The 23546-nt window shown below is 43.0% G+C and overlaps 2 protein-coding genes across 4 annotated transcripts; one reads left to right on the top strand and one right to left on the bottom strand.

Moving 5' to 3' along the window:
• The first annotated feature begins 8424 nt into the window (after positions 1-8424).
• Positions 8425-11371, top strand: LOC119334423 (expansin-A16). Its single transcript, XM_037606994.1, has 3 exons — positions 8425-8867; positions 9820-10141; positions 10963-11371. The coding sequence occupies exons 1-3, from the start codon at positions 8717-8719 to the stop codon at positions 11270-11272; spliced, it is 783 nt and encodes a 260-aa protein (XP_037462891.1). The 5' UTR covers positions 8425-8716; the 3' UTR covers positions 11273-11371.
• A 429-nt stretch (positions 11372-11800) lies between these two features.
• On the bottom strand, positions 11801-23137 carry LOC119331070 (MORC family CW-type zinc finger protein 3-like). Of its 3 annotated transcripts, XM_037604246.1 has the most exons (18): positions 23087-23137; positions 21286-21343; positions 20431-20512; positions 19677-19827; positions 18705-18849; positions 18074-18356; positions 17428-17611; positions 16656-16757; positions 16247-16582; positions 15665-15748; positions 15402-15560; positions 14790-14873; positions 14569-14706; positions 13633-13745; positions 12721-12910; positions 12563-12632; positions 12334-12450; positions 11801-12173 (listed from the first exon to the last, which is right to left on the bottom strand). In XM_037604246.1, the coding sequence occupies exons 1-17, from the start codon at positions 23087-23089 to the stop codon at positions 12353-12355; spliced, it is 2280 nt and encodes a 759-aa protein (XP_037460143.1). In that variant the 5' UTR covers positions 23090-23137; the 3' UTR covers positions 11801-12173; positions 12334-12352. The 3 variants fall into 3 exon arrangements, with proteins under 3 accessions (XP_037460143.1, XP_037460145.1, XP_037460144.1); XM_037604248.1 differs by lacking the exon at positions 16656-16757; XM_037604247.1 differs by lacking the exon at positions 23087-23137 and having other exon boundaries at positions 20431-20532; positions 21286-21319.
• Between the last annotated feature and the right edge of the window lie 409 nt (positions 23138-23546).

Below are 23546 nucleotides of genomic sequence, written 5' to 3'. Positions count from 1 at the left end.
ATGTGACAACATCACCCAGTTTTTTAACATGCCCTCTAAGGATATCGTCAACACGCTTCTTGCCATATAGGATAGAGCTATGTCGCTGCTTTCTCTCAACTGGTCCTCTATTACGCATTCGATGCAATACAGGCAGAATAAAGGACATCATATCTTCATCATCCTCACTTCTCCTCTTCCTAATTCGATCGATAATCTCGGAGTTTATCTCGACACTAAAACTAGAGTAAACAAGCAACAAATAAGAACTACATTTCATGGTTTACTTGACTTGAAGCAAATTATTAATAAGACATACACACATAGTAAGACTACAAGAGCAGTAGAATATAGTACTTCGGTTAAGACTTTCGAAACAAGGTCTGGATTTCATATCATGAGGACAAAATGATAAGACTACAAGAGCTATCAAGTAGGATATAGTACTTCGATTAAAACTTAAGAAGCAAGGTCTAGAGGCCTAAAAGCTTGTGTAAATTACCGAACTTAGGCGTGGCAATTGGATCCCAAGATGGAGGCAACTCGTCCACCCCAACAAGAACTCAGGCTGCTGGCTGTCAAAATAAGAACATATCAGAACCTCCCAATCGGTAATTAAAAATGAAACAGGGAAAATCAGGTATATTCTAATCAGGTTACATCTTATCATATCTTTCAGTTCATGCAATACTCCAATTTGCAATCAAGTACAGACTCAAAACATGAACTCACGGTATCTATATAATCTATGTACATGATTTCAGAAGCATGAAACATTACATCATGCGGTTTGAAAATGAATAACTGTGCATTTATCCTACAGTTGCTGCTTCAAGGGCCACCTGAAATATAAGATGGTCCACTGCAGAATATGGGATTAACTTAGTTTTCAGATCACTGGGCATCTGACTGACATAGCCGTCTTAGTGAGATTCCACAACTACAGAATTGTTTTAGCTAAAGTAAAATAAAGGACAACCCTGTAATTGCCAGATTTAGGATAAAGATATATGCTATCGCACTTGAGCCACTATGTGATACCAAAATCTATATAAAAGGAGAGCCACACAAGTTTTCATGAGCATGTGCATGCAAAGGGAATCAGACACAAACAACCTTATCTATTTAATCTGGCCAACTGTCATTTTACACAGCCTTATTTTGTACGCAATGGCAGGCTAACAGTTAGGACCAGACATACTATCAATCTAAATACTGAGAAAGTTATACCAGTTGAAGAATGTCTCTGTAAAGATTTGCAAAATATGCACATTTGTATCTTGCTGGCACTACACTAATCAAGATGTTAGATTCTACACATAGCGACATCAAACAGCAGCAATTAGAGGTGAAGGTAAATAGCTGGGAACTGCAACAAAACAAAGTGCTCCAATAAAGGAAATTAAACTTGAACTGCTGGATTCTGCTTGGACGTCCAAGATTAGAAGATTCCATTCTGAGCAGTGGGTGTTTAACTGAAGAAATGCCTGGTGTCTCTGATGAAAGGATCAGAATAGGGTATTGTTGTGCGCCAGGGGCCTGACTACGTAGCTTCTTAGACCTCCGATGAAATGAGTCGCCTCGCCTCTCCGGAAGATCATAGATGACATTTAGTAAAATAGCAGGGGCGTGCAGTTCAATTTGTCAAATAACCAAAGCCTTTTAAACAGAAATGATATACTTGCAAAGAAAGAAATTCAGTTGTTATATTCAGTTTGTCAAGATTAGAAGATCAATTATATGTTCAGCTCACTTAGTTGTTATAAGATCAGTGGCAAACAAAGAAATATATTCAGCTCACTTAGTTGTCACCATCAAACCAAATTCATCAAGCACAATGATAACCCACAAGCATAGGGGATCGCAACAGTTTTTGAGGGTAAAGTATTCAACCCAAATTTATTGATTCGACACAAGGGGAGTCAAAGAATACTCTCAAGTATTAGCAGCTGAGTTGTCAATTCAACCACACCTGGAAACTTAGTATCTGCAGCAAAGTGTTAAGTAGCAAAGTAATATGATAGTAGTGGTAATGGTAGTAAAAGTAGTGTTTTTAGTATTTTGCAGTGATGATAGCAATAGCAACGGAAAAGTAAATAAGAGAAGAACAATATATGGAAAGCTCGTAGGCAATGGATCAGTGATGGAGAGTTATGCCGGATGCGGTTCATCATGTAACAGTCATAACCTAGGGTGACACAGAACTAGCTCTAGTTCATTGATATAATGCAGGCATGTATTCCGAACATAGTCATACATGCTTATGGAAAAGAACTTGCATGGCATCTTTTGTCCTACCCTCCCGTGGCAGTGGGGTCCTTACGGAAACTAAGGGATATTAAGGCCTCCTTCTAATAGAGTACCGGAACAAAGCATTAACACATAGTGAATGCATGAACTCATCAAATTACGGTCATCACCGGTAAGTATTCCGATTATTGTCACTTCGGGGTTAACGGATCATAACACATAATAGGTGACAATAGACTTGCAAGATAGGATCAAGAACACTCATATATTGATGAAAACATAATAGGTTCATATCTGAAATCATGGCACTCGGGCCCTAGTGATAAGCATTAAGCATAGCAAAGTCATAGCAACATCAATCTCAGAACATAGTGGATACTAGGGATCAAACCCTAACAAAACTAACTCGATTACATGATAGATCTCATCCAACCCATCATCGTCCAGCAAGCCTATGATGGAATTACTCATGCACGACGGTGAGCATCATGAAATTGGTGATGGAGGATGGTTGATGATGACGTTGGCGACGGATTCTCCTCTCCGGAGCCCCGAACAGACTCCAGATCAGCCCTCCCGAGAGATTTTAGGGCTTGGCGGCGGCTCCGTATCGTAAAAGATGATGAATTCTTCTCCTCGATTTTTTTCTCCCCGAAACACAATATATAGAGTTGGAGTCGGAGTCGGAGAGGCACCAGGGGGCCCACGAGGTAGGGGGCGCGTGCCCCACCCTCGTGTATAGGTGGTGGGCTCCCTGGCCTTCATCTTTTGCAGGTATTTTTAATATTTTCCAAAAAGTTGCTCCGTGAAGTTTCAGGTCATTCCGAGAACGTTTGTTTCTGCACATAAATAACACCATAGTAATTCTGCTGAAAACGGCGTCAGTCCGGGTTAGTTCCATTCAAATCATGCAAGTTAGAGTCCAAAACAAGGGAAAAAATGTTTGAAAAAATAGATAAAACGGAGACGTATCACACAACACACACAAAAGATCAAATATAACTACGCTTAATATGATTCGTCACAAATTCAGAATAGCAGATATTGTTCCATTAACAGATCAAGCAGCACCAGAGAAACATCCTCGTACAACCAACCACGACTATGCACTAATCATCATCCATCCAATGATTCCCAACATCCACATCAGACCATGAAATTGATCAACTGTGTGATGAACAGTGGTCACCAGGAGGGGGGCGAACTTGGCGAACTTGGAGACGGGCAGTTTGGACGAGGCGGGGATCAAGTACCTTAGAGACGGCGTCGCCGGGGAGAGACGAGGTAGCAGCCATGGCCGGGCGGATAGAAAACCCTAGACGACGAGGGGAGGAGAGGGGAGACGAGGCGAGGACTTACGCAGGGGAGAAGTCCAGTGTGCCGGACAAGATCGCCGACGTTGAGGCGTCGGGCAGCGGCGGCGTCTTGGGGAGGAGTCGGCGGCGGCCGGCGTCTTGACAAGTCAGGGCGGCCAAATCCTCGAGGGGGGCCTCGAGGGTTCTGAACCGCGTGGGAGGAAGTGGATGGACGGGGAATCGAGAGGGTTCGGCCCATGTAACCTCACCTACCAAACAGGCCGATGGGCTTTTGCGAGGATTCTGGGCCTCGCGGGGTTAATCCTCTGAAAACCCCTCCGACCCACGTCTACCAAATGAGGCCTGAAGGGCGTCGGGGGTGACCCTTCCTCTCGCCTCGTTGCGTACGGGGGGAAACCCTTGGCAACAGCATCGTCATCGTCGCGGTCCTTCTTGGGGGTGTTGATTGGTACCGGTGCTTCGGAGCCTTAGAGCTTGGTGGGAGATCTTCGGTGGGCGCAGTGGTCGTGAAGCTTCTTTGTTTCCGTCGATCCGCCGTTGTCGGCATTTTTTCTCTTGTTTTTTCTCTTTCGTTTCTTTTGGGTGTGATTGTGCTGCTTCCGCCTCAGCATCTATCGTTGGTTGTATCGGTCGGTTGCTTTGTAATACAAAGCGGGGGAAAACCCTTTTTCTTAGTTAGTAGACCAAGATAACAAATCCATGACTACAACAACTTTTATTTTCATTTTGAATCAATAAATTCCACCTTTTATCGAAAAATGCAATCCGGAAAGCAAAATTGTGTTAGGATCTTCGATGCAACTGCATGCCCACAGACGCAGTTGCGCGGTTGCTCATCTGAAGGCAACCTACATCAAATAAGTATGTATGCAGTAGGCAGTAGCACGAGGAGATGAATTGGTTGAGCTCAAGGACACACAACCTAGCTGCTTGCTTCATGCTAAACAGACTTTATTCATGAGCGTTCATGAACGGCCATGTACATAAAGCATAATAAAAGCATGAATAACTCATTTGTTGGGCCTATAAATTGAGATGGTGTCTAGCCTCAGTCCAGAAATAAACTTTACCCATGTAGTAGTCATACAAGAAACGACACGCTTTATCCGTTTCATCTATGAGTTAGGAGTTCTCGCAGAAAAAAAACATATAAATTAAGTAGGATATTAGAGGACAACTGATACGTAACACCATGTCCACTCGTACAACCTTGAATCTACGACACCTCTGTCAAGTTATTGTTGGCACGGGTGTATCGTCGCTGAAGTGTGGCATGGGGCCGCAAGAGTACTTGCTATCGCCGAGCCAAGAAGCCAACGAGAAGGACGCGCCTCGTAGGTGGTGCGCGGTCGGCAGACGTGGTAGTGGGCAAACTCCTCGCGGGAGCAATGGGAACTCCTTTGTTGCATTGGTTGCAGCACGCAGATTGAGTTCTGTTGGCCAAATAAGTGTGGCAGTAACTTTTTTCATGTAACGTAATTAGCGCATACTCAAACATCCCGTTTCATATGCAATCTTCATGCTTGGCCATATGCATAATGAAAGCGTGAACAGCTCATTTGTTGGGTCCTATAAATTGAGCCGGTGTCAGTCCAGTGATAAGGTTCGTCCAAGTAGTCATATGGAACTCTGAAAAAAAAGTAGTCATATGGAAGATGACATGTTTTATATGTGTCATTTGTGAGTTAGGATATTAGAGGACAACTGATATGTCACGCCAAATCCACTCATACAACCTTGAATGTACTACTCCACCATCGGGTTACTATTGTCATGGGTGTGTCTCTGTCACTGCTAAGGCCGGCTAACGAGCCGGCAATTGTACACCTCATGGCATCCGTACTAAAGTTGCCATCACCGATGAAGTATGATGTGCGGCAGTAGGAGAAATTGTTATCGCCGAGCTTAGAAACTAACGATGATAGCGTACCGGTACCAAGCCCGATAACGCCAGACATGCCCATGGACCATGGTACAGTTCTAGCCATGGGCAAACTCCCACAGCCAGTTGCTCTTGACATCATAAACTTGGGATGTTGGAATATATGGATTCAAAGAAATGGAAAAGTCTTTAGGCAGGAAACCCAAAGTATGGATTCTTGGAAGTTCCTTTTGAAACAAGAGCTCTCTTTGTTGGAACAGAGTAAGCACAAGAACATGGGAGTGCTAAAAGATTGGATTGCTTCCAACCTTTAGAATAAGTCTAGTCTAAAGTTCTTTATGATGATTCCAAAAATTGGCATTGGTTAGAAGAGTATGATGAGTGTGGTCTTGCCCATGATGTGGTAGCGCGAGGGAAGCTCTGACTAAGAGAGACTATGTACGCATCCTTGGTGTGTAAGGTTAACTCCCTCATTTGTGAGAAAGTCTGACATAGTTCAAATTAAAATTAAAATTTTGAACATGCCAAGCATCAGACGACGTACAAAAACGACCACAAATTCTAGGGTGTGGTTCATGGCATCATCACAAAACCTAATGCATAGTTTATGACGCCACCATGATCATGCCCTGGCAGCTCTAACCGGCTAAGCTTCTTGACCGTAGTTGCGAGCTCACACACTGCTCATCCTAAGCCGACGTACTTCAAAGGCCTTGTCCGTGCATATGTAGAGGGCAGTAGTAGCACGAAGAGGGGAGTCAATGTAGCTCAAAGGCATGTACACATCCTAATAAAATCCCCCATAGTTTTACCCATAAAAATAAAAAGTTCCCCATTTTTCCTACTCACACCGACTCTCTCAATTGCTGCATAGTCCATACACAACCATTCAAGAAGAGAAACCGCGAACAACATTTTTTCCCAAAATTCTAAGTACGATATGAACATTTTTCAAACATGTGACGGACATTTATCTAGTATGTGATTATTCAAATACATACAAGCATTTCTTATCGTGATTAATATTTTTCAAATACATAATTAATGTTTTTGAAATACGTGATAGGCATTTTTCAAATATGCGATGAACATTTTGAAATACAATGTAAATAATTTTTTCAGATGTGTAACAATCCTTTTTTAAATTTGTGGTGAATATTTTTATAATACAAACTTGAACATTTTTTCAATTCATATATTTTTTAACATTTTTAACTGATTTTCACTTTTTAATCTACAAAATAGAGAGTTCCAAGGAAATTGGATCTGGGTCCGGCCCATTAGCTCCTGCATGTGGATGTTACCCCACCTATCCCACACCAAGCCCTAAAAAAAACTATCCCACACCATACACGTGAAACTGAGATCTTGTTAAGAACTAGACGATATCCCACATGTTATCGTGGAATTAGACGTTTGGTTTTGAAATGTTGTATAGAGTATAAATTCAACCCTTAATATGAAATGTGTGAGAATATTATGTAGAAACACAAAAAAATATCCTAATATAAAAAGTTAGCACATATCGCAATTAAATATGTTGGGATTTAGAATCCATTTACAATGCACTAATGCTTGTTGCATGGTAGATAGAGACTCGTGCCTAGGTTTGGCGGGTGTTAGTAGACCAAGATAACAAATCCATGACTGCAACAATTTTTATTTTCATTTTGAATCAATAAATTCCACCTTTTATCGAAAAATGCAATCCGGACAGCAAAATTGTGTTAGGATCTTCGATCTTCGATGTAACTGCATGCCCATAGACGCAGTTGCGCGGTTGCTCATCTGAAGGCAACCTACATCAAATAAGTATGTATGCAGCAGGCAGTAGCACGAGGAGATGAGTTGAGCTCAAGGACACACAACCTAGATGCTTGCTTCATGCTAAACAGACTTTATTCACGAGCGTTCATGAACGGCCATGTACATAAAGCATAATAAAAGCGTGAATAACTCATTTGTTGGGCCTATAAATTGAGATGGTGTCCAGCCTCAGTCCAGAAATAAAATTTACCCTTGTAGTAATCATACAAGAAATGGCACGCTTCATCTGTGTCATCTATGAGTTAGGATTTCTTGTAAAAAAATAAAATAAATTAGGATATGATATTAGAGGACAACTGATATGTAACACCCTGTCCACTCGTACAACCTTGAACCTACGACTCCTTTGTCAAGTTATTGTTGGCAGGGGTGTATCATCGACGAAGTGTGGCATGGGGCCGCAAGAAAACTTGCTATCGCCGAACCAAGAAGCCAACGAGAAGGTGGCGCCCCGTGGGTCGTGGGCGATCGGCAGACGTGGTAGTGGGCGAACTCCTCGCGGGAGCAATGGGAACTCCTTAAATACATTGGTTGCAGCACGCAGATTGAGTTCCGTTGGCCAAATAAGAGTGTTAATAACTTATTTTCATGTAATGTAATTAGCGCATACTCAAACAGCCCGTTTCATGTGTTCTGCTGCTCGTTGTAACTAGCTAACTGTTGGCGGTTGCAATCAGAAGCCGACCTACTAACCCGCAAAAAAAAGAAAAAAAAGAAGCCGACCTACTACATCAAGGCGTTGGCGCTGCGCGTCTGAAGCTGACCTGCTACATCAAGAGCACAGTCGGTACGCACGCAGCAGGCAGGGCAGTAGTAGCACGAGGGAGGGGAATCAAATCGAGCTCAAGGACATGTACACAAACCTAATAAAGTTCCCCCGCCCTTTCAAGAATAAGAAACACCCAGCACCAAAAATTTCAATTGATTGTGTGTACAAAATGTAAATTCTGAACTTTCAGAACAGACGGGCCGAACAGCAAGGCCACGAAACGGAGCGGAGCGGCAACGCATTTGATCCGAAACTGTGCGAGACGTGATGCTTCGGGGCGCGCGGCGTGTAGAGTGTCACGGTCACGTCCGGCTCGGGCCCTCGAAAAGGGAGGGAGGCCGCCGCGCGCGGGGTGTGCTGCCAAGCCATGGCCCAAATCCCAACAAAGCGAGGGCAGAAAGGGCGTGGCGAAAGCAGGCCCCCTGTTCTCTCCTCCCAGTCCCGTGCCCCACTGCACCCCTGCCTGCCCTCCTCATCTTTGACCCCCGCGCCACCACGGTCCAACCCAAAAGACTGCCCACTCCGACCAGGAGTCCAAGAAACTCGCCAAGAACAAAGCAACGCGCACGCCGCCACCAGAGCCAACACACACAACGCAAGCCCCTTCCAATCCTCTGCAGGCACTCCAACTCTTCCGTCCAGTAGCGGCGCTGGCCGGCGAGCCCGTGATCGCTACCAGGCGCAGGCGCCGTGATGGGCTCGCTGCTCCTGCTCTCCTTGCTGGTGATTTCTGGGGTCGGGGTCGGCGGCGGCGTGAGGCTGGCGGGCAATGGCGGGTACGAGGACTGGAGGCTGGGCACGGCGACCTACATCAAGGAGTCCCAGGGCCACCCGCTCAATGACGGTATGTATGTGCTCCTGTGTTCTTATTTATCCTTTTTTTCGTTAGCAGCATCAAGAACATCAGGAAGGAAGGAAAGGGAATGTCTGGTCTTTCTCTCTCTCCCTTTCCATCCCCTTTCTTTTCTTGTGCATTTTCACTGAATGGAGATTGGGGATGGTGAATGCTGTTTGCAAGGATGAGATGTTGTGGTATTGTGTAGATCCGGCGTATTGGGCAGAGAAATGCCACTGGGAGGTCGCGATAGAAAGCAGATGTGAAGATTTGCTGTTGAAAGTTGCTCCCTTTTGCCCTGCTACTGATTGAGAGATGCATTTTGACTCTTGAAACTGAACATTCCATGGATGTTCTGTGTAGATGATAGAAATATTCTACTAGTATATTTAATTGTGTTTTGTGAAAGGGTACAAAAGGGTTTCTTTGATAAATAATTATAGTGCGGTGTTCACGCTAATGACAACATTTTCACTTAAAAAACTTCCTCTTGATGTGTTAGTCTATCCTAATCAGCCGAAAGAAAACCAATAATGGAGTACTAGCGCAGTAGTGCACCTTTCCCTTTTCTGTTCACTAAATATAAAGTGTCTGTAAACCAAATTCTTGACCTTTGCGTAAGAAGTGGGAGTGAGGCACATTGAATGCTTTGACAATCCTAACATGAGGCGCAGGCCAGTACAACATGGCCTCTTCCTGCTGTCATTGCCTGCACTCAAGTCAGTGTACCTTCACAGTAATTGCTCCACTGAAATCGGACCCCGTTGTCCCTTCCCCACCTTCACAGTGTACCTTCACGAAGATCCACCAAAATATACTCTGAATCCTGAAGACCGTATGCTCAATTTCTTCATTTAGTTCCATCCCGTGCCCAGTGCCAATAATCCTTGCTCTGTTTCATGTTACCTGAAGAAACGAAAAATGCTGTTGTCTGATGCAATGGCTGCTTGAAACTCCAAAGGTGGCGGCGCTTGCGGGTACGGGGACCTGGACATATTCAGGTACGGGAGGTACACGGCCGGGCTGAGCGGCGCGCTGTTCGGGCGGGGCAGCGCCTGCGGCGGCTGCTACGAGCTCCGGTGCGTCAACAACATCCTCTATTGCCTGCGGGGCAGCCCCACCGTCGTCGTGACGGCGACCGACTTCTGCGCCCCCAACTTCGGCCTCGCAGACGACTACGGCGGCTGGTGCAACTTCCCCAAGGAGCACCTGGAGATGACCGAGGCCGCCTTCCTCCGGATCGCCAAGGCCAAGGCTGACATTGTCCAGGTGCAGTTCCGAAGGTAACAAACGGTTCTTGATGCAAATTTCATCTATTTTTTCTCAATATATATGTGCAAAAGCATGGCGGTATCGTTCTTGAGTTGTGCATCTGTTGTAGTTAAAAGTATGGCACTATCGTTCTTGAGTTGTGCATATGGAGTAGTTTTTTTTAGCCTGCTTGGGCAGAAGTTCAGAATGATGTCTGAATTCTGATGATTACAAATGGATCGTAGAATATGTGGAACATGTCTGAAGCCACTTTGGGTAGAAAGTATCAGGGCTGATGAGGGCATGTACAATGGTGGCATATGGATACATATGCCCCATGCCAAAAAGTAATTTGAGGCATCTACATTTATTTCTCCCCAATGCAAGCTACCACTAGTGGGCCTTATTAAGAAATAGAAAATAAAGACTCTAATACACATGCATCTCTACTTTTTACTTCAACCTTTTCAGCTTTTGTCATCGGACTACACTTTTTCTCTTCAAGCATCCGCCTCCTGAAGAGGATCCCGCTTCCCTATCCGAACTTACTTTACGCCATATCCGATCCTACATGGTATACGAGGCATCACCTTGAGGCTATGCATTGTACATGCCCTGAGAGGGTGCTGAGGAAAGGGCAGCTTTAATCCCTGACGCTTTCTTCTTTTTTGAATCTGACTTGTGTATGCTGATCATGAGTACTTCCACAGTTTCAGACCAGTGCTATGAGTATGTCCCAACAGTAGTAAACACCAAGTATCCTTTATAGTGCAGGATAAGATCAAGATAGTGTGCAGTTTGATCACCATGCTTAAATCACGCAGCATCTGATCGATTGACGATGGTGATGCAGGGTGAGCTGTGACAGGGCCGGCGGAATTCGGTTCACGATCACCGGCGGCCCCAACTTCCTCCAGGTGCTGATCACCAACGTGGCAGCCGACGGCGAGGTCGACGCTGTGAAGGTGAAGGGGTCGAAGACCGGGTGGATACCGATGGGGAGGAACTGGGGGCAGAACTGGCAGTGCGACGCGGACCTCCGAGGCCAGCCGCTCTCGTTCGAGGTCACCGGAGGAAAGGGGAGGACGATCACCATGTATAACGTTGCGCCTTCGGACTGGATGTTTGCGCAAACGTTCGCAGGCAAGCAGTTCGTCGAGTAGGTGAAAGAGGATTGCAAGCTCCAGCGACTGTAATTACAACTACAAGGGTTACTAAAATGCCGTGACCCAAGAATGAACGTGAATGGTTTTCGCTCTGCCCGCCACGCACGTCCAACATGATTATTGAACTTTAGGGCGTAGTTATCTGTAAGTTGCCTGAATAAACCATGCCAGTCTATTTCCCAGCCGTTGGATTGAAATCCAAAGGCTGGTGTGCATCCTCATTCTCCTGCCCCAGCCGGCCTGCCTCTGCCCCGAAGCATCCTTCTAAACCACCACCATTCACTGGCGCCGTCAGCCCACCCCAAGCCATCAATCTTCAACTCCTCTCCACCAACAACACCACTGCCGTGCCCTGCCGTGAAACGGCTCTCTCTCAAAAAAAATGCTGCATCCCCAGCTCTGAGGCACTCCCTGCCACGGCCTTGCCATCGTCAACACCCCGGTCTGCGCCTCAGGGCCGCACTCCAGAAATCGATCAGCGCAAGTTACAAATTCAGACAACTTGCCAATAGCAAACACAAAAACTTTAAGTTCGGAATTCACTCATCACTGTTGCAGTTGTAGAGACATCACTCTCTGTAGCTTTTCGGACGACATACCAAACCACTGACTTGGCCCACTGTGTGAACACACTTGCACAAGCACAGCACAACCATGAGTGCAACGGGAGTTATAGCATACCAAGGCAAAACCGACAGACACTAGTTGGTAGTTACACACACATTTGGTTAGCTTCGATACCACTTCTCCACGTTTGGCAAACACACTAGTTTCACTGCCACGGAAGCTATCTAAAGACACGAATTTGGTTAACTATTGGAGTTTGTTTAAGCCGAACGATCATGATCTAACTGCTGCAGCACCCCAGGAACAGTTCCAAGAAGGAAACTTTGCTGCCCTGTAAAAAATAAATATTTATCAGGGGCATGAGGCAAATAAAAAGACAAGAGTTGCAAGTTGACCAAAATCTAGAGAAAAAGGACACAAGTAAATTGACTCTGTACATGATGTTATAAGGTCTCGTTTGCAGAAAGATAAACAAAAACACAACAGTTTACCGTGCATTTTCATTCATCATCACGTCTTGCAACCTCTTGGGGCACCCCTCCGTATCCTCTTCAAAACATGGAGAGGGGCAACAGACTCGGTTTGCGAGGAATTGCTGTCCAAATCATCTGACAAGCCCATTGGTAGTGCATGCAAGGAAGTCAGATGATAAGCTTAAAGGTTTTCCCTATTCTTGTTACTTTCCAGCGTTTCTATTTTGTCTACACAGCGCATGCATACCTTCGATGCTGTTCGTGCCGTTGGAAGTATTCTTTCGCTTGTTGACAATTGTTGGGATTAGCTTTACATTCTGAGCACACAACACAATGAAGTTATTTACTTCTCAAATTGACCTTCAAAAAACATGACATGCATATAATCCTGAGGTTTGTAGTTACCTTCACATCTTCATCCTGACTGAACTCATTGTTCCCTATTTTGTTTGTATCAACCTTAGCTGTAGCTTCCCGCTGGGTCCTATTGCGGCCAACATTACCGGACCTTTTCTCGCCTATGGTTATGGTACCATGGCCCATTTGTTGCTCTGGTATCGTACATTTCCCATTGAAGGGTGGCATCAAGCAAAACCTGAAATTTCAGGTGTCAAAACTTCAGAACTGTCGAAAGAAAAGAAGGAAAGAGGCTATCCCATATATAAATTTTACAGAACCAAGATATTTAAGTCACTGTATGTTTCTTAAACCCTTAGAATTGTGATGATACAAGAATATTATTTGAACTTATTAGTGAATAGAGTTCTGAATCTTGACACAAATATTATTAGCTGATGTTTACAAAATTTAAATGCAAAATGAAAAATCATCCAGTAAGCACATGATGAACCAGCAAGATGATGTAATCAAAAAGACAGTCAGAAAACAATAAATCATGATATGTGAGTGTAAAATAGTTATTTCTAGTGTTATGTCAGACATGATTGACATGAAACTTATTATTTTCATGTTTTTGAACTGTATTTTTCATTCTAGTTTGCACTACCAAGAAACTGGAAATTTTGAACTTGGCAAAATTCAAACAGTAATTGGTTAGCATAGAGAGTCAAACTGTCTTCCTGAATGAACCCCAGGATTTTTTTATAGAGCCAAATCCTAGTCACAGAAGTCAAATCCTAGTTAGGGAAGTACAATCGATATTGTTGCAAACTGCAGGCTCCAAATTTTGCCTGGCTATGATGGGGGACACTCAAAAGAATTCCTTTAGAATTATAAAATCAACTAAGCTTATCCTGTACACAGTAAAAAAAGAGAGCTTATCCTGTATGATGTTGAGTATGATTGCCTGATACAAACCATTGATCTGGTAGAGACTCCGTATCAAAGCCGGCAGTCAACACTCTCCATTTACGACAGCCATAACACTGAACCCATTCATGATCAGGCTTGCAGCGGCCGGCCGCTTTTCCCTAGATAAAGAAAGGTGTAAACTGAGTAACACTTCTAAATGCAGCGAACATAATCTTCCAGAATTGTACAGGCAAACCTTAAAGGTACCACCGACATAACTTAGTTCTTGGATAATAAACATTTGGCTCCTGATCACTAACAGAAACAAGGATTGAAGAGCAACCCCGATCCCTTACCCAACTACTACATCCCTAGCAGCATGATTGATTATATACATGTAAAATATGTTTTCCGTAGTAAAGTACATATATTCTGCAAAGAGAAGGTGCATACATCACACCGATATCTATACGTCCATCACCATAGTTACAGAAGGTAAGTAGCTTTCAAACTCATAATAACTAAAATTATTTTTGATTGTCTACATACCATGATGATACGAGATGGGGACTTCACCCTGTTGAAAGTCTACCATATTTCCATTCCTACTCGCTATGGTTAACATTTTCATATAAGAGTTATCAAATAAATGCAAAATGGAACAGACAGTAGTTTTTTTCTCAACAAATGTATGATCAGTTATGTCCAAATCTATCGATGTTGTAGTGTTGCTATCTACTCCCTCCGTTCCTAAATATAAGAACTTTTAGAGATTCCAATCTGGACTACATACGAAGCGAAATGAGTGAATCTACACTCTAAATTATGTCTACATACATCCTTATGTAGTCCGTATTGAAATCTCTAAAAGGGCTTATATTTAGAAATGGAGGGAGTACTTGTCTCTTGCCAAATCCAATGCAAAAATATTTCATAAAGCAGTTTGTGACCAGATATGCCTGACAAGATATTTCCCAATATAAACTATGTCCAAATTCATACCAATTCTACGTTGTCAAAATTTGTCTCCCAGTATTCATCCATACTGCTACCCAGCCATTCCTCCAGCTCAGCATACATCTCACAATCTTGAAACCCTTGTTTGCTGTTAAGAACCCATGAATTGCCATCTTCATCATCCTGCAGGATAAATGGAGAAGTTTATTCAAACAAGATGAAACTGAACAACATCCCTACCAAAGCCAAGATATTATGAACCATACAACGACTTCTGTAATATCTGCAACTCCTATTACTCCACGTCCCGTGTCAGCATTATGCATTTGACCTCCAACTCGTTTGTAAGACTGAGAGAAGAACACAAAAATCAAATGTTAGAAAAAGCATGCACATGTGTAGAGGCAAAGAATATTCACACTGAAGGTATGGAAGTACTGTAAAGTCTAAAATATATGTTAAATTGTTTAAGTTGCAAACAGCTTCCTGCAACGAAACAAACATTTATTGTTTGTAAGGCACAACTAATACACTGAACATGAAAAAGCTCAACCTAGCTAGGTATTACATTCAATATAGTTTTCAATGCTCAACACACACGGGGTTAACTCCACACTCCTACCCACCCTAGCACGCAATAAAAAAAAAGTGTACTCTAATGGAGTAAAAGCACTGCAGCCTATGAGCACGACAAAAGCTCAGTTTGTGGTAGCTGAACTTGTTTTATAATATATATACTGTGGTAACAACCACGAAACAAAGAAAAAGTCAGTTGGCCAAACAATAAAATAGGCAAAAAGGTGGTTGGACAAACAGGCATACATAGCTAGCTGAAGATGGTCAGGTTAGTCATTTAGTGCAATGTCAGCTAATCCCACCTCTATTAGTCGACCACGCCAATACAAGAAAACCCCACAGTTCGTTCTTTCCCATTCTACTTTGCTCATTCCAATAGTCAACTCAATGGTCCTTCCCGCAATGTCACCAGAAATCACTGAAGTTGTGTTAAGGCTCTTGTCCAAGGGGCGTGCTTTGACCTAGAAACAACATAGATTATAAACAGGGATATATTGTGCCCCAACAACATAAACATGGGAGAATATCACATGGAAACCAACATTTATATGACATGTGCATTTACCTTAGACCCTTGCACTGTGATTTTCATTCGAGGATTCCGGAAGATAACTTCCAGATAAGAGTGAAGTGAATAGTCCAATGGGACCTACATAATATAATTAATCAACAAATCAAATCATGCCACATTTTTAGCAGTTTCATAAAGCTAAGTGCATGCAGACAGAACGAACCATAAAAACGAAATTAAGAAGACTAAGTTTGACATCACAAAGTCATGCATGTCATTAGAGAGTACTGAATGTGTGTGAATATAATATCCAGGTTCATCAAGCTCATCAAGCCCCAAATATCAACTTTAAAGCTATAAATATGAAATTCATTTATCTTGAATTGAGCCTAGAAGTTTATCTCTTGTGTCAAAAGCAAAAGCATTGTTGAGGAAATTGTTAACTGGTAGCTACTCGGTTAGCTGGCGAGTAGGAGATTAATAGGCTAATCGGTAAGTTAATCAGCCATTTAATCAATTAATCAGATGATTTATCGGTTTATCAGCTACTTGATGACCCTACGAGTAGGGATTAATCGGCAAGTTAACTGGTTAATCGGACGAATTCTTGAATAGGGGCAAAAGTACAACACATACCTGTTTACTTGTTTGTCCTGGACGTGATCTTACTCTTTTTGACCGGATTAATATGTCTCCATGACCTTTGTCGGTGGGGTTTTCATCAGTCCTCCCTGAATTCCAGTCCAAGGTGTAGTCTTTACCCCACCTATCTAAATTCCATATATATATCTGTGTTCCAGTACCCTCTTCACCAAATAAACCTAGCTTTTCTCCGATGAAATACTCATTAAAGGGGGAGAATTCCTTGATAGCATTTAGGTTATATTCCGCAGTAGCTTCAGACTGGACACTCAAATCAACTTCCATGTATTGTCCTTCCTTGCGATAGGTCACCACAGGGATCTCAAGATTCTGTAGCAAATCAAACTATTATAGCCTTAACATAATAGTAGACAAGGAGTAAAAAAAGTAGAGCACTGCTTACATCTTTATTTTCATTAAAAGACTGGGATAGAAAGGACACTGATCTGGAAGTTGAAGTTTGGGTAAGCACAATTGCATCTTTCCCAAGTTTCATTGCACCAGTCTACAAAACAGCACCCGAATTTGATTGAAGAAGACTGCAGACATGCGTAAAGCATGCAGTTGCAAAATGTAATTTAGTATTTCGAGTTTGACCTCGATAAATCTAGGGGTAAAACAATGCAGAGGGCAGATGCTACTGTTCCTGTAGAACATTTCCTATCAGTGCAAACAACAGCTTTCAAGTGGCAACTAATCGTTACTTCACTCATTGCTTGCGCAGTCAAGTTAAACATAATAGCACTAGCATGATAGCATTGCACAGGAAAACCTAGCTGGCAATACTAATGAATGACTGTAGCAGTGAGCCACTGAGAGTATAATAGGCAAAAGAACACATGTCTAGAAGTATATATTTAGTAACAGGCAAACAAGTCTTCATTTACTCAACAGCATTACATGTCTTAATAGTGCATTATAGGCGAGAGAAGTATGAAGCTATCATCATGAAAGACATATTTCAGTCCCACATTTCAAATAAATCAGAAAAATTACTGCAACACAACATTCGCGGCGGCTCAGGATGTAGCAGATTTAGTGACGTATTTAAAGGTAATTCATAACACAGACTACATCAACCATGAATAACAGAAGACAGTATAAAGAAGAGGGGAATCAAGTATTATGCAGAAAGATATGAAGACCTTCTACAACTTTTTTTAATAGATATTTACCTTAAATCCAATTCCAAACCTCCCAATCTGCTCATTGCAATGTTCATTTGGTCGTTTATGACCAAATGAGATCATTCTCATCATTTCAGGGTAAGCCATGCCACGCCCATCATCAATCACAGATAAAACAGGAACTTTGCCTGCTGCTTTCTTCGAAAACATAGTTTGGATGAAAATATCCAACCTTGCAGAAGGATGGAGGAACAACAAGAATAAGCAGTCAATACAATAAAACAACAGGAATAGCTCCAAATATGTCAAACGCTATCTCTCAGTGAGGAATGTTCAGAAAATGTATTGCTACAGGTAACATTAATTTTAATTACAAAATAAAAGCAACGTGTTTTGTACATATTCAACTGGAAGAGGAGCATAATGAGACAGTAAAAATAAGGCTTAGATTGGCACAGCGGTGGCTTTCAATGTGTAGTTTTTCACTTATTATTTTTGAAGATATTAAAGGGTTGAAAATCTCTTGGGAGACATTGAAATATCTATTACCAAAATTACTAGATAATATCTTGAATAACTAAGGTTACATAATGCAACATGATATATCACCCGGGTTGACAGACTGTCCATAAAAATAATAATTTGAAAAATAAACAAAAATAATTTCTGAGTTTAGCATGTTGAAGTCATGTACCTGGATGCACCAGCATCTCTGGAGTTGTCAATGAGCTCTGCTATTGCTCCAAAGATCCAACCAGCATGTGTCTGGCTGAGTGTTCGGAGATAAGTAGGGTCTGTGCTGACGAAATTTCTTCTAAGAGTAGATTTTCCCCTTTTCACTAACGAATCTGAAATTCTATTACCATCTTCAACAGATTCACATGGTGAGGATTCTGGATCATGGTGTATATGTGAAGCATTCAGCCCTCTTGGATTGGGTACACTATCACAAATCTCCTCGCTTTTGTTGGATTTCTCTGGTGGCACATAAAATAAGTGAAAAACAGTTGATAAGAAAAAACAATTCAGATCAGCAGTAGTGAGTAGCTAATAGCAAACAATGGCATAAGATGATGCAGAGCTTCAGCTCCAACTATAGATATAAGTATAGAACTTCCCTCAACAAGATGAAGTAATGATCCACATAAAGAATGTAAAAACTAAAGCTCAGCAAATGCGACTCTTAAGAAATGACATGATGTCAGCTTCCCCTAGTAAGCAAACAAACAGTACAGCAGGCTGACTAAAATATATACTCATGAAGGACAAATAATGAATAACCCAAGCAATACATTATTGTCCAAGTAATATAGCAAAACTCTCACCGGATATTCCGGTCCTCCTTTTGCAGATTACAGGATCTTTTCGTTCAGTCTCGTACAAGATCACAGCATGTGAGTAGTTAGGGCGTTCTTCAGATTGAGCAGGAAGAATATGGAAAGTGAAGGACCCATGTCTAACAATACCGGCCTACAAGATAAACAAGAAAAGAACAAGGGCCTTCACTTAAAAGGCAACAAAATAAAGCTAGTGGATTGCATTAAAATACATACAAACTGCTCGACTTGCAGGCTACAAAAACCCTGCCCCAATTCTAAATTCCATTCATTGAAAACTAAACATTCCTAACAGTATTGCATCCCTCTTTCCCACGCCTTCATTACTTCCCTGTCTCAACCGCTCCTGTTACTTTAACTCGTGCCTAACGCCTCTAGCTATCCAGTAGCCACAACCCACCAATAGAAGTGTAATCTTTCAGGATGGTGACTGTTAAAATATATTGCCCAGCCCTTCTCTGGCAGTTTAGTTTTTTGGGTGAACTGGCCGGTGCATCCCTCTTTCTTACACCTTCATTACTTTTCTGTCTCAACCGCTCCTGTTACTTTCACCCATGCCCACGCCTCTAGCTGTCCAGTAGCCACACCCCGCCAATAGAAGTGTAATCTTTCAGGGTGGTAACTGTTGAAATATATTGCCAGCCCTTCTCTGGCAGTTAATTCTTTTGGGTGAACTGGCTGGTGCATCCAACAGAACCAAGAGGTCTCGAGCTGAAGACCCGGTCAACACATTATTGATAAAAATAATAATACTTGCAGCCTACATCGACCCCATGTCTAAGGCGTGGTGGAGCCCAGACGTGAGGGGGAGTGTTCAAACATAGTGTCCGCCCTTCTCCACCATCCACATCCCCATTTTTCAAAGAGTAATTTGAAGATAGAAAATATAGCCTATAATGTACCTCCCATAGTAATAATGAGTAAATAACTGAATACCCATGAAGTGGAAAATATATTTACCCTCTTATTGTGCCAAAGGAAATGCATAAACTTTCCCCATTCACTACTCTGGCGAGCATCTTCCGGATCAGGATACAGTGAAAATTTCAGGAAATTATTCAGCTCGTATACCTTACTTGACACGAAATTACTAATTGACCAAAGAGAGGGCCTGTAAAGGAAAGCATAAAATTACTCTAGTGTTCTGACAGCATAGAATGCTGGTACAACCTTCTGCCAAGCGGGAAAAAAACATGTAAAAGAGAATGCTCCCATAGTAATTTTGAAAAAATACTCCCTTTTGCTCTGCTTATATTTCCTTGGGATACCTGGTTTCAATAGATTTGTACATTTGAGGAAACCAAGGATATCATAGTTGTAATTATTAGAGGTTGGGTCGTTGTAATATGTAAACAATGCATGCGCGGGAGGGGGGGGGGGCGTACATGTGCTCCTATGCAATAACTAGCTTCTTAATTTGGTAAGTCATGACTTCACCCAGAGCCTGTTTGGATACACTTTGATCTGAGTTGGAAGAATTGGATCTGATCATTGTGTACCCAAACAAACCTTCGAGTGGATGCGGCTAGTGTTAAACATGATTATGGCCGCATTTGCTTTGTAACAGCAGTGGAAAGCCCACCCATCAACAGTGTAAACTATAAATTGACTCGTCAGCGACAATATGCTACAGAAAACATGAATAATTTTGATCCAAGCTAGTATACAAAGTACACACTAGAATAACCAGTCGAGAAAATTAAGATCAACTTACAATTCTATTGAAACATCACAAGCTTTTGTGCGGCATATATTCTTACAATCCTTTTGCAGCAGTACATGGCTCAACCTGACACCTACCATAAGAAAATACACACTTCATGGCAAGTTTTGGAGCACCTATATTGTACTCCCTCCGTTCCAAATTACTCGTCGTCGTTTTAGTTCAAAACTAAAACCACGACAAGTATTTTGGAACGGAGGGAGTACCACATAGTATGACATATTCCAATGAAAAAGGAAAAAGCGGCAAAAACCAAGATTTATTCATTATAGGAGATGTTGAGCTCAAGTAAAAAAAAACTGGATACATATGTTGACTTTATTTAATATAAATTCTGAACTTCATCAATCCACGCTATTTATTTGCAGATTCTCACCCTTTAAACTCCAAACTAATTCTACTTTAGATTAAAAATCATCCCTCTATCTAAAATTCTGAATCTGTGCAAATTAATACTCCCTCCGTTCCGAATTACTTGTGTAGAAATGGATGTATCTAGAATGGAGGGAGTACTTGCTAACTTCTATTTTCAGTTTTTGCTCGGTTTTTACTGCTACCTTTCGAAAATCGTAAGTTGGTAATGAATAAATTTGGCAACTAGCATGTGTTAACATGAGCTATTATCCATAGGTAAGCTAATAAAAGTATACAACCACAACAGTCAGTATGCACTTAGTATTATAGGCAGTAGACTATCCAAATTAGAAGTACAGGTGGGACTTTGAAGTATATCAAGTTTGAATAGTACAACATACATGTGGGGTTGGTCAATTTTCTCTCAACTTTTCTAAGTCAGACCGAATCTACAAAAGGGTCCTTTTTTCATTATAACAGCAACAGTCATACCTCGGATTTTGTGTGGTGGTTCATTCAAATCAATCCCTTCCACGCATTTCTTCGCCTCCTAGAAACATCAACACACATCAGATTGTAACTAATTCTTTTCAAAGCGTATGTTAATGCACATACACGCAGACTACAGTCAAGCCTACCTGTTACACATAACTGTTATGCTGCCCATGAAGTTAAACACGACAATACAAGTAAAAGTAAAACACAAAATGAGAACTGAGGGCTAGCTCAGTGGGTGGTGTTCAGGTCGCTGAACCCGCCCACCCGCGTTCGAATCCCCACGGGGACTCCGCTGGGGTGCTATACGCATTAATTTGCGGGGATGTCTCATTCCTACCTAAGAGCGGACAGTTAAGGGAGGGAATCCCCCCCCCCCTTAACCCCGTTTTTCTAAAGTAGAACACAAAACATTGGTAGCCAAGACATGAACAGAGCACACTCATAAAAAATCTTTAGTAATAATGATGGGTCATTAATTAAGTATACCAATAGATGGAAGAAAGTGATTCCACATCCACAAATTGTACTACAAAAAAATCCTATTGAGAAACGAAGCACGTGGACAAGCCACTCCTAAGCATTATTAGTTGCCCAGATGCAGCATAGTTACTCTTTCTAGATTTTTCAGATAATGCAACCTTTTCATGTGCAACCACAGAGGAGTTCAACTCTGGGCGCGTGCCTCGAGGATGCACACAGCCAAACTACTCTTTCTAGATAAGGCAGCAGGGGAACTAGATGATTACCCCCCTAATAACATGGGAAAGCAACCCTACCAAGTAACACAATGATTCCATATTGCATTCCGCAAGGAACACGGATGATACAAGCGAACCACATATCCTCCAAGACCTGGCGGACAAAGCCCCAAAGGCCAAAATATCATACACACACACTAATGCCAGATACATAACTGAGCACAAGCTTCAACATAATAGCACCATATACCTCCAAATGATTGAAACTAAGATACAACAAAATAACCGAATACAGCACCAAGGCCATGAATAATGCCCTTGTCATGCAACTAAAGATAATTATCCGATTCCACGCAGAGCAAGATGAGGACCAAAATACTTAAGATCACGGCCAAAAGCAAGTTGCTGCTTCGATTCAACCCCCAAAGCACACAAGACAAAGACCATCGCGCTTAATTAACATAATTAAAATCATTCCCTGGCTCAAGTAGGCATTTCCACACAAAGTGAAGAAAGCAAGTGAACAGAACAGAGCACACAAATTGGAAGCATGCAAGTTTGTAGTGCTCAATGATTATCCCTCCCTTGTTGGCCCTGGAGAAGCGAAGACCAACTTGCCAGAAAAGGTATTTTTAAAAGAAGCAGAAAAGAGCTCGGGGACAAGGGGGAATTTAATGCACAGGAGCTCCCATTCCTTTTTGTTTTGTTTTGGCAGACACAAAAAACAAGGAAAAATCATGCTGCGGGGACGCATGAACCACTACGCGAGCAAGGAGCCCGGAATCCTTTCGAGAGCACGCGAGACGCGCGTCAGCAATCGAGCACCATACAAACGGCGCCGCGCACCCGCTTCGTCTCAAAAACCCCAAACGCCCAAACCCCAACTGCCCGCGACCGACCCAACCAACCCCTAGGACTAGGAGAGCGGCGCAGCACGCACACACCATCGCGCAACCATAACCCCGGCGGCGAACCAAGCAGAACAGGCCCGCCTCGCGCGGCGCGATCGACACGCGCGCCCCGCGAAATCCGCGGCGGGGGTCGAGGGAGGGAGGAAGGGGAGCGGAGCGAGGGCTTGTGCGGTACAGAGGCATTACCATTGGCTACGCGGCAGGAGCGGGCGGCGGCGTCGGCGTCGCCGGCGCCGGCGCGGGGGAGAGGGGAACGCGGGCCGGGTTCGGCCCGAGGGAGGGCGGAGGAGGACGAGGTGGTTGGTTGGAGACTTGGAGGTGCGGGTCTGTTTAGTGCTCGTAAGTCGTAAACACGGGGAAGGAAGTAGCAGAGGAAGACGGAACGGTTGCCTCGCTAAACCCCCGCCCGGTGTTGATTGCGCCGCTACACTGTGATGAATGGCGATGACGGACGGCGTTGGAATGACCGATATGCCCCCGCCTGGGCGTTTCCGTTTCGGCCGATGGATGGGTCACGTGCCGTGCAGTCGGGGGCGGGGCGCTTCCGTGCCGTGCGTGCGTGCGTGCGCTTTGTTTCGCCGCCGCGGCGGAGGGAGGAGAATCTCTTCTCTCGTCGCGTCTCGCCTTTTCGCGGCCGATTCTTTTT

This window comes from Triticum dicoccoides, chromosome 7A (genome assembly GCF_002162155.2).
Source record: "Triticum dicoccoides isolate Atlit2015 ecotype Zavitan chromosome 7A, WEW_v2.0, whole genome shotgun sequence".
In the NCBI taxonomy this organism is placed as follows: domain Eukaryota; kingdom Viridiplantae; phylum Streptophyta; class Magnoliopsida; order Poales; family Poaceae; genus Triticum; species Triticum dicoccoides.
This window is presented reverse-complemented; position numbering and strand designations above follow the sequence as displayed.